At 38.2% G+C, this 19,108-nt stretch overlaps 2 protein-coding genes across 5 annotated transcripts in view; both read right to left on the bottom strand.

The window, feature by feature from the left end:
• Positions 1–19,108, bottom strand: part of LOC149909955 (FERM, ARHGEF and pleckstrin domain-containing protein 2-like) — a 68,136-nt gene that overhangs the window by 11,392 nt on the left and 37,636 nt on the right. For 2 of the 4 annotated variants that reach the window (XM_090120066.1, XM_090120067.1), the window contains exons 11-15: positions 16,809–16,951; positions 15,545–15,813; positions 14,394–14,420; positions 13,022–13,108; positions 12,744–12,822 (exon numbers count right to left, since the gene is read on the bottom strand). In XM_090120066.1, coding sequence (XP_089976192.1) covers positions 12,744–12,822; positions 13,022–13,108; positions 14,394–14,420; positions 15,545–15,813; positions 16,809–16,951 — 605 coding nt within the window. The remainder of the gene's footprint in view (positions 1–12,743; positions 12,823–13,021; positions 13,109–14,393; positions 14,421–15,544; positions 15,814–16,808; positions 16,952–19,108) is intronic. The other 2 variants (XM_090120068.1, XM_090120069.1) reach the window with 2 other exon arrangements.
• LOC149909956 (uncharacterized) lies at positions 594–12,204 on the bottom strand (the record flags this gene model as incomplete). The annotated part of the gene is made up of 2 exons (XM_090120154.1): positions 594–10,359; positions 10,444–12,204. Coding segments are annotated over 2 exons (10,485 nt in total), but the record flags the coding sequence as incomplete, so codon positions are not given.

The following is a 19,108-nucleotide window of genomic DNA, read 5'->3' as shown; positions in this document are numbered from 1 at the left end:
ATACACAGCGAAACTATATGTGTTTTTTAAGTGAAACTTTAGGCAGGTTTAGAGTAAAATTTTTAGGTCGCGTCATGGCAATACCGTCACGTCATGGAGTAAGGCGACGATCTCTGAATCTTGCCAAAGAAGTTTCACATCTGACGCGTATGCTTGGCACTCACGTTATTTTCTTCGAATGAATAAATACAAGGTCTATCATTCAGGTTAACATTAATCAAATATTGCTTATATATTATCCGTGACAAGTAAAGGAGTTGAGGGGTTACCATTTCTACTTGGATAATACATATTACGATAGTATTTATGACGATTCGTTTCTAAATATTCGATTAATTAATTATTATATTAATACACGAGTATTATTTTCCTTGGTACATACAATAGTTATGATTTGAGATAACAAAATTGATACTTAATTACAATTAATAATTTATGAACTATGTAAAATTAGAGTAATGCGCGAATTAAACGAAGAATAATTTTTTTTTTACAAGATGGTATTAAAATTATATGAGAAACATTTTTTACAAAACCGTAAATTCAATATTGACTGTCGTATAATGAAATATGAAAGAAAACTTTTGCTCAAAATATATTTTAATCATATGCCAATATTTCCTGAAAAAGAAGTCATTTTATTGAAATTCCTTTTTGTTTTATCGTCTGCAAAATTCATTTGCACATTCGATTGCAATCATAATCGTTCTCTTTTACATAAACCACGACATTCACTCAATGTTATATTACTTTTTCATCCAAACATAAAACATCTTAAAAAATAATTAAAACATTGTTTATAAAGCTGGAAAAGTCTCTTAATTTTAGTGCAAACTCCAAATAATTAAAATGGTGCTATTAATCACTTATTTAGTTACTTTTTCTCATTTTTTAATAATTTTGACACTTCCATTAAAAATAACATTCTATATCAAAGGTAACATGCGAAACTCATCAGTTTCCAAATAAGATAGGAAATATTGAGCAGAATTTGGCACAAAAGCAAAGCTCTTTAATATAAAAATTAAAATTAATCTCAACACGTATTTCTATTTAGTGTGCGAATATTTAATACGATTTGTTTTGAGCAGGACATCTTAAAAATCATAGATCTTGGATCTTAACCAAAGTAAATCACAGCCTTACAGTTCTAAGTACATAATACAGTTAACTATAAAGAAACAAATAACAATAAAAAGGCGGAATAACCCGAGAAAAATTTGGCACTATTATAATGTGACTCGCATTCGTCAGACAAGGATTTTTGGTCAATAATCGATGTTTTCTCTGACTTTTTTGGCAAAATTATAAATATAACTGCTTGTAAATCCGATAAAGCTTTCATTTCATACCAATTATCGGTTCACATATAACTACGTCTAAAATCTTAAGCTAGTTAGTTAAGGTATAGGACCACAATAAAGTTAGACAATATTTGACGGGTCGATCTATTCAGGATTAACGCTAATATTATTAAAGTCCCAATGTAAATAGTAAGTAAATATTAAATATTAATAACAAGTGAAGTAGAATTGAATTAAAGTAAAGGTTTTATACAAGGCCCAAGTACCGTTTAATGGATTTTTACTCAATAGGGAGTCTACAACGATATATTATATTTTGTTAAACGTGCAACTACTCATTGTCGTCATCTGAGCAGAGCGGTGGCGGTATGGTGGAGACGTCAAACTTTTGCTCCGGGCTATCGCTGGAAGCTTGCGAATCCACATAGTGGCTAGAATAGAAGCGCTCCACATTATTTAAGCTAAAGCGTTGATCGAGATCTCTAGTAAAGCGTTCTTGGTTGCCCTCGCTTCCTTCCACATCGTGCTCAAATTGAGGATAGCAATCCTGCGTTTGGAACATGTCCTCTTCTTCGTAACGCTCGGGATAAGGACTGCCTCTATACGCCTCGTATTCATCTTTATCGTGAGGTAATTCGGAATCAGAATAAGCGACTGATTCCCCGCGCTCAAATAGATAACTGGTAGACTTTGTCATTTTTGGAGCCCTTTTAATAGTGTCAATTGGATATGCATAATCATCTGAATCATCCCTATCACTCTGTTCTTCATAATATTTAGTTCGTGGGTGCTGCCCAGAAGATTCTCCTAGCGATTTATCGTCAGATTGACGATGTGTCGTAGACTTAACTCTCTTTAAGGAAGACTGGCGGCTGCTCTTATTCGAATAAGATGTTCTAGGAGGACTATCCTCTGGCACAAATGGTGGTTCCTGCGAATCGAGATAGGGGTGACGTAAACGTCCCAACCTATCGAACCGGGGGAAGCCCATCTCATCTTCATCGGCAGAAGATCCAAATCCTTGAAACTGTACTGGCGCAATATTAATTGAAAAGTTAGGTTGCTCGTAGGAAGTATTTTTATAATTTGCATAGTCCCCATGCTCTTCATCTTCAGAATAGCTCACTTCTTGTACATCATAGTTTTTAGAATCTGCTTTAGATAATTCAGAAGATCCCGATTCCACTTCAGGAATATAACTGTCAGAGCATTCTGAACTTTCCATTCGACGTAATGTATCATCAACGCTTAAAAACACACCGCCCTTGTGCTTATCACTTTCAGAAGAACACTGACTTTTAGTCGAATCTTCTTCCAAAACGTCTTGTATTTTTTCTTGCCTTTTACGAGCACTTGTTACTTGCTTCTTTCGTCTAAATGTTTTCATTCGCTCACGAGGATCTCGGATAACATCTAATGAACTATCGGTATCGTTGCCACTTGGAGGACTCTTCATTGAAATATTTCTAACTAATAACGACTTTTTAACAGGAGCTTTAAGTGGTTGAATAGGGGGTGATTCTGAACTAAGACTACTTGAATAGTATGGTGAACATCTTGAAAGTGGTGTTTTTCCAGATCTCTCGGACGATTTCTTTTCTTGAAAATCTCGATGTATAGGTGGTAAATCTGGAACAGCGATAATGGGCAAATCCGCTGAAGCTAAGTAGTGCTCATGAAAAGACCAGCTTTTTGGTTTACTACGATATTGCTGTGAGGTTTTATATTCCTTGATTTGATTCTTCGACAAGGTTTTATCGTCATAACTAGCATGTTTTGCAAGTGGTTTATAATCTGATCTTCCAAATTGACTGTTCGTTTCTTCACGAATTATATTTGAAAATTCTTGACTTTGATAACGCTCGGAGTGTTTTTCTTCTTGACTGTATAATTGTGAGGGCATATCAATGTCTATTTCAGGCTGAGCGCCTGCATAATATGGTTTAAACCCGCCATCTTCACTTTGACATCTTAAAGTAGGTCTCATATATCTATGTGTTTGTTCTTCGTAGCTAAGACTTTTCGGAGGAGCTTTTGTAAAATGATCTTGTGTAAGGTCATAAGTTGACGGGTAACCTTTTAATCTTTGGTCGAATCTAAAAATTCCATTGGTGTGTCTTTGTAAACTGCTTAAAGAACTTGAGCTTGATTTATCCGACTTATCACTGTAACTAACAGACGACGATTTCTCAACCTTTGTAGAACTAGCTCCCAGTCTATGCATAGATTCGTTTACATCCACTGTTGGTTCGTCTTTTGGAACAGAGATCTTTTCACTTTCTAAATCATCAGGCTTGCAATCTTCTTCAATACTGGGTTCTTTAATAATAACAGTTTCATTCTTTTTATTTTCGGATACTTCTGAACCCGGTTGATCTTCACGAGCCGTCGCGACTAAAGTATGGCTCGTGCTAGCCGACCACTCCGATATAGACTGTGCTAGTGTTAAAGTGCTATCACTTTTTGTGCCCGAGCTACTATCCATGCCCTTTTTAGATATAGTTGTTTCAGAACTACATAATTTATCGTATTTTATATTATCAGAACTTTTTTCTAAGCTGCTACTCTTTGAACTTATTTCTGGTTGTGATCCCATTTTAGATTGCTGGTCCAGTTTTTTACTAGCATGGGAAGACGAATATGCCTTTGGTGTATTATCAGATTTTTCGCTTTTTGGAATAGACACAGCTGATATGCTTTCAGATGCCGATAAATTCGCGTACTGACGAACTGTATTTGTCCCTGTAGACCATTCAGAAATACTTAAACATATAGATGTATCTTCAGAATGAGAACTATGTGTGCATTTTTTCTGTGGAAGTCCAATTTTAACAGTTCCATCTAAATCGGTTCCAAATGAACTGGTCTCTTCTTCTGAATGGCTACTATGACTGCACCGCTTACATGGTCCTGTGCTGCTGATACTCAGTTTGGTCACAGCTCGTACAGTTTCGTCTACATTAGTCTGTGATAAAATATCATCAATAGAGGTATCAGAATTGTTTGAGCCGCATGATACTTTTTGACCACTAAATTGCGAAAATCCTTTATCAAAATCTGGCGACAAACTTTTACTATCGGCACCAAATACATCGTCTGTGTACGCATGGTCATCATCATATATTGGGCTATGGTTAGTTGGGGATTTTTGAGGCTGACTTATTATGACTTTATCTTCAAGACTATTTTTTGTACTGAACGACTTGTTATCGGTCCTAGTACAACACGTACCAACGTCACCCATAAAACAAGACGCGTTAGTTATTGTGCCACTTAAGCAAGATTTATCATAACTCACTGCAACGCTTTTATTAGTGTTTGCTGCTTCATCCTGTTTATCTAAGGGTTCCACCATATAACCCGACTTCTCATAAGGTATGACCTGCGGTTTATTCTGATGGTCAGATGTTGGTTCTGGAGTTTTTTCTGACTTAGACTCTTGTACATCACGTTCTAATTCCTCGTCGTTATTTAAAGTGTCGCTGTCATCGTCCGACCCTAAGTGACCCTTAGAGCTTTCTGACTGAATAGTAACTTTAGTTGCTTGTTCGGGTTCATTGCTCATATAATAAACTTGTACTTTTTCAACTATAGGTGTCCTCAAAACACCTTCACTAGATGGGAGTGAAGGCACTTCGTCCATGTCGCTAGATTTTTGCCTCGTCATTTCTAAAGACTCATTTCTTTTACCACCTACTTGTGAAGGTAATTCTGGCAAAGGCCAATCTTCAGATTCTTGACTTTCACTTGCTGACGATTGTTTGGAAGGCGGGAAGGGACCCGAACCAGATTTTGTTTTCCTTGGGGTTGATGGTTCATCACTTTTTCTATTCTTTTTCTCGGAATCTTTTTTCGATTCAGAGTACATTTCGCTTATTTTAATATGATCAATTGGAATTTCAGGCATTTCTGCTGATGTTCGTCTATCAGTGTCAGATATATACGCAACATTTGCATTACTTGGAGGATCAGAGCTAAGGCTCGCTTGATGATCACTAGAATTTAATGACTCTTCGTTGATACTTTCAGATCTAGAACACGCTTTAGTAGAATCCTCATCGGCACTAGTTTTTTCGGAAGCTGTACTACGTTCAGAAATACGCGATAAGGTACGGCCAAAATTTTGACCGTATCCAATGACTACATCCGCTGACGATGATGACGAAGTTGCTGGATACAAAAAATTGACAGGAAAATCATTTAGATCATCAGTAAAATCAGCATCAGTTGAATCCTTAGATGTATTTGCAGACAAAGGTGGATTTTTCGAGAAGGTTTGAAAATCGTCCAAAATCCTTTGATTACCATAGTCGAATACTTCTTTATTTATATTTAAACTTTCATAACCTTCATGATCTTGCGGTATCCAAGCCTCTTCAATACTCGTGCTGTTTTCACTACCCGACGCACCAAAAAAGGGACGCCATGTAGGTTTTAATTCTTCGCCACGTCGATAAGCTTCTCCTAAAGAACCAGATGTAGACTCAGTTGTTTCAAACGAACCTCTTGATTCCACACTAAGCGATCCCCTCGAATCCATGCTTGATTTTGATGAACTTTTTTGCTCATCTAGACGACATTTTCTACGAGACGATGAGTCATCTACACTAAGAGAACCTTTAGAAGGAGTCGTTGTTGTAGTCGTATCCATACTAGACTTAGAAGAACTTTTCTGATCTGTGTCTTTTAGAGCTCTCTTTTTCATTAATTCTCGTTCAAATGATGACGTTATAACGTTGCCATCATCATCGAAGTCTATAGTTGTATTCTGATCTTCTTGGGAAATAGTAATAGCTATTTTTGTTTTTTTCACGGTTCTTTCTAATTCTTTCTTTATTTCAGAATCTTTTGATGCTGCTGACTGGCTTGATTCTGATTCTTCAATAACACATTTTCCGATTTTATCTAAGGCACTTTTTCTTATATTAGGCCTCGATAACTGTTCTACCGTTTTATCAATGCTCTCCGAACTTGATTCAGAATCTGTTGGCGCTTTTTGAGAATCGACTGGACCTTGTTTTTCTAAGGTAGGGGTTGGTGATTTTCTCGTTCCAAATTTGGATGGACTCCTGGGACTTTCAATGCGTCCTAGTTCTGGAATCGGCGAAGGTGACTTGGAATTGGATTTTGAATGTTCACTGGAGAATGTGTGCTGTGATAGCAAATGTTCTTCACCATATTCCATAGCTTGTTTAAGTTCTTCTAAGCATTCACGGTCTTTCTTGTTGAGCTTTTCAATATCTTGAGATATACCAAGCGGTCTTGCTATTGAACAACTTACACTAGACTCGTCATCAATGGAACTTCCTTTGATGTTGGCGCTAGATGGGCTAATATCTTTTTCTACACTTGTCCATGACGTAGACTCTGAACTTCTAGATCGTTCTGCACTTAATTTTAATAGTTCGGTACGTTTAGATTTAGCTGATAATAAAGTCCGCTTTTGCTCCGTGGGTGAGATATCATTTGTACTTCCTGAGCTACCCGTTTGTTCACCCGATTCAGATTTATGTGTGGACTTTGAAGTACTCGAATCTATAAACGGTATGTTTTCAACTGTAGGACTATTCTCTTGTGGCGGAGTAACAATTATTTTATTTTTATTTTTGAATTTCAGAGATAAATCAACCCTGCTTGCGTCCTTTGTTTGGCGATCTTCATTCTCTGGAATTTGAGCCATAGTTTCATGTTTCAAAAATTCAATCAAGCTCGCAGAAGATTCATCAAATGTACTTTGAGGTTCCAAACCTTTACCACTTTTACTTGTATCTGAAAATTGCAAATCTGTTTCAGCAGTGTATTCATCATAATCGACAGTTCGCCAAGATCCCGTATCATCACTTTTGCCACGATATAATTTAGATGCCCTGTCTTTTTTAATAGTTTGATCTTGATCCGATGAACTGTCAGCGTCTATAAAAGGTAGAGATAATCCCAACATATTACTTTCATCGGACATTTTTAACTCGCTTACTTCAGTCAATGATTCTTCTTCACTCGTCAATCGCGTAACTTCTGGTTTCTTATCTGTGACTAAACTACGAATATCCTTGTCACTTTTACTTTCTTGAAGTTCGTACTGTCGTTGTTTATTGTAAATTTCTATCTTTCTCCGTTCCATAATAACAGTTTGCGTATCATTTTCAATGACTGTATGTTGCGAACTAGTAAGCCATTCAATTGAAGAATCATCTTCAGTTTTTTCCTTATAACTGTGTGATGGAGAAGTCTCCTTAAGTTCAACGTCTTTATCAGTTATCTCAGATTCTTCATTGACAATGGGGTGGACATCCACTGTAACAACCTCTTGCTTGTAATGTTTGTCAGTAGAGGCTTGTGCTTGAGTGACTGTAGCAGGTGTGACATAATTTCTATCCAAACTTTTTGATTTTGCCTTTGCTTCAAGATGCATTTCTGCCTTACGATCTAAGCTTTTAGACTTTACGCTCGGATGAACTTTATGATATACAACCTTTCCTTCTATCTGTTGTTTTATTTCTTGTTTTTTAGAAAGTGTTTTTGGAGACTTTGTAAGCGCTGCAATTTCATCAAATTTGTCTTCTAATGACTGACTGGTCTTGCCATCCAAACTTTTATTTGTTACCTTATTATTTGTGTCTGATGTCTTTTGATCTTCAAAGCTACGACTTATTTTACCGCCTAATTTATTGTCCAATTTTTTCGGCGATTTTGCTATGAAAACGTGATCTTCGGCTTTGCTGTTTATTTTAGTTTCGATGATGATTTTATCACCTTCCGTTTTTACCAAGATCTTATCTTCGGGAGGTGGGAATGGTGGCAAGGCATCCTTTACGGGGCTAATAAGAGTTTTAGTTTGTTTTAATGCTGCTTCAAAAAGCATTTGCTGTTTTTCTTTACGCTTTGCAATTTCTGTATCACTATCTTCTTGAGATTTAGTTCGCTCTTTGCTGCCTCCTCTTTTGACTTCCATTTTTTCAAGCGATTTCGATTTCTCTTTGGTAGACTTTTTAATCGATTGTTCTATTTCTTGGCTTTTCGCTCTAGCTATATCTAGAGGTGGCACAGTTAGAAAATCTGGGCGTTCTTTGAGAGAAGAAGGTAAAGATTTTTGTGTTTGTAAAGCTCTAACTTTTGTTGCATTAGTATCTAAAGAACCAGCTTTATTAAGTTTATTGCTTATCTTCTGCCTATCCTCAGGTTTAATTTTTAATGTGAGCTTCTTCTTTTCTTTTCGTTTAATTCTTTCTATATCCGGTACGATTTGGTCTTCACTTAAATCAGACAGTTTTCTGATACTTCCTCTTGGTGAATTCAAAGATGATGTTGGTGATCTAGAGGGAGACTTTGACAACGGAGAACGAGAAATTGGAGATGGATTAATAGGCGAACGCGAAGGAGATTTAGCTTGACTTTTAATTTTACTTAAATCATGTTGACGTTTGAACGAACGAGGCCGGCGCTGTTCCACGAGGCTTTCCAACAACTTCATTTCTTCATTATCTATAGAAACTGTTTTTAGATCAGCTAGTAAATCGCCTGCATGTTCTTCATCCTCCTCTTCAATTTTTTCAATTGATTCCTCTTTCACAGGCGTTATTTTTGAAGTCTTATCATCAATTAAAGGTTTCTCTTCTAAGATATCACCCTCTTCATTGTCATCTTCAACTGTATCGTCTTTAGATGAAAACGCATTCATAGGAGGCAATCTATGCAATTGAATGACCGGAGTATCTAAACTCTTCGCCCGTCTGCTTGCAGTTGGAGAATCCTGTGTAGCTTTTTGACGCTGCAAAGAAAATACTGATCCTTCAGATAGATTTAAACGTGCATGAGCAAAAAGAATAGGAGTTCCTCCAGTTTTTCTTAACATTGGCGAAATTAATTCATCTCGCAAACTCTTTTTGATGTCCAACTTATTAAAGTCCTTTCTATTTGACTGAGAAACATCACTTTTTTCCTCAGACTGCGTGCGTACGCCGGTTACTTTTTGTATTTCCATGTCAGCTAAATGCTCATCTTCAGATTTTAAAAATTCTGTACTTTCTAATATGGGTGATGGAATATTTTCGTTATATTCCCATGTAGAACTTTCTTTGCTTATTTGTTTTATTTCTGGAGCTTTCATCACTATATCATCTTCAGAACTTGGTATTGATATCGATCTTTCAGAGATACGTCTTAATTCGGTAGCATTTGCAGGAGGGTTATTATCTAATACTTTCGGATTATATTTAGCTTCTAATTCGGATAATTTGCGACATTGAGGTGGTGAGCCTTCTATTTCTGTAGAACTCATAGTTTGTCCTCTATGCCACGCCCCTGAAGTAATTTTATCATATTCTAGTTGCAAAATTGGTTCCAGATCCTTTCTAGATTGCGGTGGAGAAAACTCAAGTTTTGGAGCAGACTCAGTCGTACCGAAAACATCATCAGAATCTACGCTTTCATCGTCCGATGAAAAAGACGTAATTCTAATTTTATTATTGTTTTTGTTTTTAATTTTACCACCCACACCTTTTTTGCCGGTGCCTCGAGGCTTAATCGGCCTTTTTGCAGGTAGCTTATCAGACTTTGACTTAATATCAGCACGCAGTTTTTCAGACGCTGATAAAGGTTTTGGTTCTTTACATATGGGCGCTTGAGGAAGATTTCGGCCATTTATAGCAAATTTAATATCATGAGAATATTGTTGATCTTGTCTCATGCTATCAGTCTTAGAACTAGTAGCTGAGTCACTTTCAATTTGACTTAGTTTAGAATTAAGTGTTTCTAGTAAAGCAGAATCCAAACATTTTGTAATATCTCTTTTCGGGCTAGGTAAGTGTTGCATTTTGCCGCTTTTATCAACTTCTAATGTAATTGGATCGACCTTCGATAAGTCGATGTTCTGTGTGAATAAGAAATCTCTATTTTCAACATCCAAAAATTTCATAGCGTGTTCTGTTTGTATACTGTTTCTAGGAGATTTAGGTGATTTGGGTGATTTTGGAGATTTCGGCGACTTAGGTGACTTTGGCGATTTTGGTGACTTAGGTGATTTAGGAGATTTGGGTGAACGAGGCGATTTCGGATGGTCATGATATCTGCACCGAGGATGAGCATTGACCACGTGACGTCCATTTTGTGGTGGTAATGTAATGATATCCGGTGGGGGCATTTTATCATTGATTGGCGAAGGAGCAGTGCCATTCATAATATGCCTTTTGTGCAAAACGTAAGGAATGTCATAGCTTTCATCCACTTTTTTAGGGTCATTGAAACCAGCTTTGAATGCGTCAAATTCTTTAAAGTAGTTTTTAGGTAAATCAAACCGTGGTCTTTGATCTGGATATCTAGACGGAAGTTCGAAATGAGATCGTTTAGTCGCAATCGGGGGAGCACTTGGTATTTGTCGGAAAATATAATCCTCATCACTGGATTCAGCAGGAGTTAGATCTATAGATTTCTGATGCATTAAAACATGCCTACGGGAATTGACACTACTAAATCGCGGTCTATTGGCTAAGCTGTTAGGGTCGCTCTTAGTTCTCTCTACTGTAGGATGTGTATACGGCGCAGCAGTATCAGCGAGACGACTACTGGAGCTAGTATCTAAAATTAGTTTCGGATTATATTCATCGAAATGAGTTTTAGCCATCAACTCTTCTTTCAAGTTCTCTTTTCTAATTATGTGTGTGTGAACCTTACCGCGCATTGATTTATCGAAGTCTGATTGTAATATCGAAGCCGTTTCAGTTTGTGCAGCAGCTTTGGCTCTATTTTTAGCATATTCAATACTGTCCATTGCCGGCAAAATTCTGACATTCACGTCGGATTCATTTGAAGACTCTTTTACAAGCTGGCATGGCGGATTTTCTTTACTGGTCGATCGCGTCAATGATTCAATCTTATCCTTGTCGAAACTGAAAATAGTTTCGGACGATCGTCGCCTCTGGTAGTTTTGAATTTTCGCCGCTCTATTATTATCAATTTCAGTCTCTAAACCTGCTATTTTTTCCGGCCAAATATGAGTTGTTCGCGGATGAATGTCCTCGTCTTCTGTAGACAATTCGTCTACTTTTTTCGGTGGACTTAAATCAGAATAATTACCGAACTGATCTAGTTCAACGTGTTGCAGACTAGCCGAGTGCAAGGGAGACGGTTCTTTATGTTTATTATTACTAGGGAACGTAGAATACGGGGTTGGAATGTGATAATAATTAGGTGAAGTAGCTATATTAGCGATAAGATCTTCATGCGATTTATCAAAGAGCGTTCTCTCTCTATACTCCGGTTTTTCCATGCCTATAAAAGTAGATTGGGCGTCATAGAATTCCTTACCTGAATCCGGACTCGAAATGGGCGAGATAGGCTCGAACGGATCGATGTAAGCGTTTTGTATACTAGCAATACTACGGCGTCTAACGCTTAAATCGTCCGTCTCATACAAACTCTTTTTACAGTCGTAGTAATCAGATTTAGAATCTTGACTAGACGTACGCGAGCCCGACCTGTCCGAACTTTTACTTTTGAGCGTCTCGCGCGATTTCTTACTATCGGTGTGATAGACGCTATCGCGCGATTTCTTACTAGATTCGGCGCTACTTTTGGAAATCTTAGAGTCGTAGATGTCGCTCCTCGACTCCTGACTCGAGGTCCGGGAGCCGAGAGCGCGCTTAATCTCTTTGTAAAAGTTTCCATCCGAACGAACCGAGAGTTTCTCACGCGGAAGAACCCTCGGATCGTCCGCAAGGAACGGATCAATCGGCAGGTCGTTGTCGCTCTTGTACTTGAGCGCCGCCGCGGTCAAATTGACCTCCCGGTCGTCGGCGATCGACAGTGAGCGGTCATCGTCGTCGGACGGCAGCTCGTTGCCCGAGTCGAGCGAGCAAGAGCGCGTGCGCGCGCCCAGCGAGCGCGGCCGCACGCGCGCGTAGCGGCCCGAGCCCTCGTCGTCCGAGCGCTCCACCAGCTCGTAGCTGTCGTGCGACAGGTCGTCCTGCGAGCCGGCGCGGAACGGCGGCGCGTCCAGGCGCGGGAAGCTGGCCGAGTAGGCGCGGCCGAGCGGGCCGGGCGAGCCCAGCGACGCGCGCGAGCCGAGCGACGAGCGCGCGTCGTAGCGCGTCACGGGCGAGTCGGTGCGGAAGGCGCCCAGCTCGGCGGCCAGGCTGGCGGGACGCCGCGCGCGGCCCGCGTCGTCGAAGCTGAAGTCGCGCAGGTTGCGGCACGACGCGCTGCGGCGGCGGGCGCGGGGCGCGCGGGGCGAGGCGGGCGCGGGCAGCGAGCCGCCCGAGGGGGAGGCGGGCGCGGGCAGCGAGCCGCCCGAGCGGGACGAGCGCACGGACGGGCACGCCGAGTAGATGTTGGTCTGCGACAGCTCGAACTCGAGCCGCTCGGAGGACTCGCTGAAGCTGGAGCGGTGCTTGGCGCGCACGAAGGCGGGGTAGAGGCTAGAGGGGGGCGAGGCGGCACTCGGACCTGCGGCGCGCGCACGACGCGGCGGACTGGGAGCGCGCGCGGGGCACGACGCATCCGTCCACGGACTCTCCTGAGAATCCTGCAACGGACGGTATTATCGTTAGAAACATAACTAGTCATATATTTACCCTTTGAAAAAACCCATTACTACTTTTTCCACTTGTGAACATCGATAGTAAACTTTTACATTTTTTTAACATAAAAAATGGTAAAAAGAAGAAACAAAACATATTTTAAAATTAACATCTATATAATGAGATCTAAAAACACAAACTCACCAATGGTGTCGTCGTCCGATGAGGCAGAGGTGAATCCTCCATAGGATGATGATTGACCTCTGCATGGGTCACTAGCTCGGGACCCTCCTGACGTCACAATACACCATTACAAAGTATTCTTTCAAAATTAAACCACACAAACAAATGAATTATAGTTGTTATTGCGTTAATATAAAGCACATTTCTACTAATTTCAGATAATTAATTAGTTATATTAGATTTATTGCAAAAACAACTATACGTTAATGACCAATGATTTTAAAGTGCGTCCTTGATTTGATGAAAGACAGTGCGTAATGAATTGAGATATTTGTAACTACTTCTCTTTTACTCCAGTCAGTCAAAACAATAAATTCACAATAATTCCAAAAGTTTTCAAACTTCGGTCAAGTGAATGGTACATTGGGACGACAATAAATCTCATTTTGCAACCTTATCCGCAGTCCGGAACATTTTTAAAATTGCAATTAAATTATTTTTTGCTGTATGGTCGTGAAAAAAATTCCAAAAGTTCTGCAAACTTGGGGAAGTTTTCGATATAATATTACATATCACGTATTAAATTTGCAACCAATCTAAGTGTACGGACAGAGACAATCTGTAAAGACATCTTTTAATATTGAATATTAATGTTTTTTTTTTATTAAACTGAATGAGGTTGCAAATTTGTTTGTATTTTTCGAAGTTTGCAACCAAGTTCCAAAACTTTTGTAATTATTCCGAGACCACCTTACTCGAAAAAATTACCACGAATTAAAATAATATAATAAATTATAAATAAACATGTTCCGGTCAACGAAAAAGGTTGCAAATTTATACAACCGTTCGGTATATATTTCCGATATCTGTGTCAAGTTTGCAGAACTTTTGGAATTTGTTTCACGACCATACAGCAAAAAATAATTTAATTGCAATTTTAACAATGTTCCGTACACTTAGATTGATTGCAAATTTAATACGTGATATGAAATATTAAGTATATCGAAAATTTCCCCAAGTTTGCAGAAATTTTGGAATTTTTTTCACGACTATACAGCAAAAAATAATTTAATTGCAATTTTAACAATGTTCCGGACGGCGGACAAGGACAAATTCACTTGACCAAAGTTTGAAAGCTTTTGGAATTATTGTTAAATTTTCGATTTCGAATGTCGATACTGACTGATGTATAAAAGCATTTATATAGATAGATTATATTATGGTGCATATTTTTAGCTCAACCAAAAATAACTAAATATGTTTATTTGGATAATATGACAACGACCACAAATGAATGAAATCTATGTTATATGATTGGTTAACACAACTTTGTATGAAAAGTTAACAAAAGGGGTTAGAACGTAAGATATAGCAAGTCTTTAAATGCCCTTACGATTTGCTGGCAGTACAGTTTTGTCAGCTGAAATAGAAAACGATCAACTTTCTATGTGCTCTACTGTCTATTATATACTACATCTAAGGCTATATAACTTTGTTAAAGATATTCAATGTTTACATGACTTTTTGGTTTAAAGTTGGTCTCTAATATCAAATGGTTCAAACTAAGAAGATCAATACAGGCAGATCAGAGTACTGATTCGACTAAATAGATATTTATGCTGCTATTTTTCAGACACATTCATTTAATGAAAACAAGGAACGTCTACTTGTCATGCGTTGAAGTAATTTAAGCCTATAAGCCTTGAAAGGTGTCTTCAAGTAGTAATATATCTACACCCTTCTACGCCAAGTAAGTTAATCTTATTATGTAACATGTCCGTGCTCTATTGATGTATGAAAAAATCTTATTTCAAACGTCAAGTTTGAAGAGTGGCAATGAAATAGAATTAAGATTTGAATTATTCAGTCATTTACACTTACAATAAAAAAAATGCTGTATGTAAAAACACTATATCTCTAACTACCTACAATTCCTTAGTATCTTTAATATTATTTGCGTCTAAAATGACCATTTGGTTAATGAATGGGGCGGTAAGGATACCTACTTGACCTGTAATCAATGTAAATCGTTACAGATGACATTACAAACTGGTAAAATATTATATATGCAAGTACTATTTATTGTAAACAAAACTTTATAAAATAACATATATCTATGAAGAAAAAAGATTTTTACATTTGAATAATTTTATTGAATAAAATCACAAGTTACTTGACCGATAAAAAAAATCTTTCAGCTACAATATTCATGGGACAGTTTAAATTATTATTTTTGTGTCAAATTACCGGGGAGGTGGAAATATAAAAAAAGACGTGTGGCACTCGGGGACTGCCGCGGTAAAGCTATTGCATGCTATGCCTTCAAGCCACACCTCCGCCCGTCGGAGAGGGGAGCGTGAGGTTTTTTCGTTACGGAATTTCTGGATTCGGTCCCCGCGCTCAAGGCCCGCGATAGAAGCTATGCAATAGCTTAAAAAACTTCAAAGTTACTTGACACATTACATTAACGTATTTATCCTTACCACCCCATACAAACCGTCCACAACACACCATACATACAACTTCGCAATACACAAAACATACCTTGTCTCTCGTGGAAGCAAAGGCGGTAGCTGGAGGCGGCGGGCGAGCGAGCGTGCGCGTGTACGTGTGCGTGTCCGTGCGCGTGTCCGTGTGGGGGGTGTTGGGGGTGTTGGGGGTGCGGGGGGTGTGGGGGGTGTTGGGGGTGTTGGGGGTGTGGGGCGAGGGGGAGCGGGGGCGAGCGGCCGCGCGCGCCGCGTCCGCCGGGTAGCCGCGCATCATCAGCGAGGCCTCCAGGTAGTGAGGTTGCTTGTCCCACTCCAGGGAAATCGCTGGAAAGGCAAACAATAATTATTTAATAAATTAAATTGTCTGGAAGAAATCGCTATTTAGCGATAAGACCGCCGTTTGTTATAATGTATCCTAGGCTAAGTCTCAATTTGTAATTTATCTTGAGCAATAAAGCATAAATAAATAAATAATATATTTGTTGCAGTTAATAGCTAGTCAGTCTCTAGTTGTTAATGTTTGATTCAGGTGGAAGTTTTTGTCCGTGGTCTGCTGGTGATTTCTTATTTCGATTATTGTATAATTTTACAAAAATTATTTTGAGTGACTTTTGCTGCTCATTGAGCGCTTCTTGATTGAATAAATATAAAATTGTAGATTTTAAAATATAACTTTTTAAAATACTTCAAGTCTTCTAAATTATAGAATGTATTTAATTTAAGAATGTATAGCAAAAAAGTTCTAATAAAACATATCCACCAAACAAGTCAATAACAATATTGTTCTTACAATCCAATACCTTAGCCAAAACATTCCCCATCCTTCACGCGTTAACCTCCTCGTCAAGTCTAAAAGCTTGTATGATAATCATTGACGTACAATAAACGGTTAGACTCACAAACGCTTATCTAATATTGCTAAACATTTATTCAAATTTACACCTTATTTCGTGACAGTAATGTTCAAAATCCAACGTATACAAAACTCGGCCTTATAGAATCCAATTTTAGAGCGTATCTGTGAATCTTCAAGTTGATTGTATGTCAAATGTAATAGAAAACTCTGCTTAATACACACATAGGCAGAGTTTTGCCGTCTCCAATTTTAGAGCGTAACTGTGAGTCTAGTTGATTGTATGTCAAATGTCTGCCTAGAAGATACGAAGGCAGAGTTTTACCATCTCCAATTTTAGAGCGTAAAGGCCTATTCAAACCTACGCGGAATCACTACCCACTGCGGTAGCGGATACCGCTCTGGTTTGAATAGGCCTTTACTGTGAGTCTAGTTTGTACGTCAATGGGCAGTATAAGGCACGTACCGTCAGAGCCGGGCGGCAGCGGCAGCAGCGGGTGCGCGGACACGCTGGCGTTGAGCGGCGCCACGCTAGCGTGGGCCCCGTGCGCATGCGCCACGCTCGCGCGCGACCCGCCCGCCGAGCGCGACGCGCGAAACGAGCCCGACCTGCGACATCGGCGAGAGGATGGTCACCACTGCTTTTGGTCATCGCCGCTAGCGCTATCGTGACGCTTGCCTAACTTCTTTTCATTAACTTAATAACTCTATTTCCAACTTTTTTGTGACTTTTGGTAACGAGAGACAGTGAAAATTGAATACGTTTTTGTTTTTCCCTAGTTGTGTAACTGTAGCTAACGTGACGCTATAAGTCATAGTAACGAGGCAATGTCTAAAATTTAAAATGAGTAAGAAAGATAAATAATCGTGACGCTCGAGTTATTCTGTAAGATATTCTGTATAAAAATTGCTACAAGTCTTTTCTGAATTTTACTGTTCTGTTTTTATATGAAACTTTTGAAAAAGCACAAAACTGTCAACACAGTTCCTGTGACGTTTACTACATGTGGTTTTGAAACTCATTAAATTTATGACAATTACAACAAAATAAATAAAAAAAAAATAATTAGACAATTTTGAGTGGGGTAATTTATGGTATATTAGGAATTAAAATTTTATTTTACTCAAAAAAGTACTACTTAAATTAATTTTTAACAAGTGATTTTAAAATTTATTTCTCAAGTGTAATAATTATTATACAGGCATGTTATCTAAAACAAAACCAACACTAATACTGAAAGTAAATCCAATTCTCGCAGAGGAATTTAAAAATATCAAATCTTATTGGCTATTTAAAAAAACTGCACTAGAAAAACAAAAAAGTGCAAGTGCATAATTCATAATAAAAACATCGATGCTACCGGACTGACGAAACATAACAGGAGAGGGTAACGTCACGACAAATGTGCACGGATAAATCGGACTAAACTACAAGCGTCACGATACGATCATCACGAGCGTGGCGCTGTATTGAGAGACAAGAGTTCAACCAATTCGAACGATAGCAATAAACAATCTTATCACCGGTGAGTAAGATTCAATTTTGACCCTACATCGAACCATCCTCCGACCGATTGTCAATGTCGCACACGACTCAACGTAAATATTTTGGAAGCGAGTCTCAACGTATACAGCGCATGCTCGAGAATGCTAATCACCACTGATACAAAACCATCGCGCCATCTGACCACCGGTAACACAAACAATGTATATCCACCAATGAAATCGTTGCATTTAAAACGGGGCAATCTCATTGGTGGATAAAATTATTGACTTTTAAAAAAGATTAAACTGTTCGAATTCAAATCATCCGATCTTGTGAGTCAAATATTCAGAATCTAAGCTATAGACAACTTTAAATTCGACTGATCACACTATTGGTTGAATTTAAATTCAACCAACTATTAACATTGTAAATAAATTTACTTCAAAAAAACTCTAAAACCCGGTGATCAGATAGCAAGCCTCCCGCTAGCCTAAGTTCATTGGATCCAATACATGCATAATATCCCGTCGTTGCTCGTCAGCGCCCACGACAACCAAAAGCTAGTGTCCCATCCCATGCCACGCACCAAGATATCATCATTATATACTAAATAATATACTTTGTGCACATTATTCGAGTCAGTGTTACTACTACGAGTTTAGCAAAGTCAACTAAAAATCGGTAAATGCGTCTACAATAATATTAAATTATATGTACTAAGAATACAATAAAAAGTGAACCGTAGTATAATTATAATATATCTAATAGAATCTACCTAAATTGTTGAATTATTCTACTGATCTACATCTTATTGTATTACAACAAACTTAGAGTCTGACTCTAAAACTAAATATATTTAAGCATCTGATACGCATGCGTTAAACTGCCGGTAGGGTAGTGCGGTTTTAGTTGAACAAGTGTTTTATCACAGAAAAAATGATTAGAGGCACACATTCAATACATTTTCGTGCCAAAATAATTTAAAAAAGTCAATTTAAAATTATTTTGACTATTTAAAATTATTTTGGTACAAAACACTTAGATTTTTATTAAAATTGGTATTCCTTATCGCGATATAATCTCAAACTTGAACTATAATGTTACTGACCTATAATCATATTATAATGAATTAGAAAAAACATCGAAAAATATTTCTTTTAGTATCGCTTTTGAAAAACCTACTAAAATGTATTTCAATAACACCTTAGTTAGCAAAAAAAAACGTTACAAAAGCCTAAAAGAACCGCCTTGTTCAACTAAAACCGCCGTGTGTGTCGGCA

Source organism: Colias eurytheme, chromosome 3 (assembly GCF_061535395.1).
Source record: "Colias eurytheme isolate Ceu_HAF_F1 chromosome 3, ilColEury1 Martin Lab GWU primary, whole genome shotgun sequence".
Taxonomy (NCBI): domain Eukaryota; kingdom Metazoa; phylum Arthropoda; class Insecta; order Lepidoptera; family Pieridae; genus Colias; species Colias eurytheme.
The sequence above is the reverse complement of the archived record's forward strand: the minus strand, read 5'-3'. Positions and strand labels throughout refer to the sequence as shown.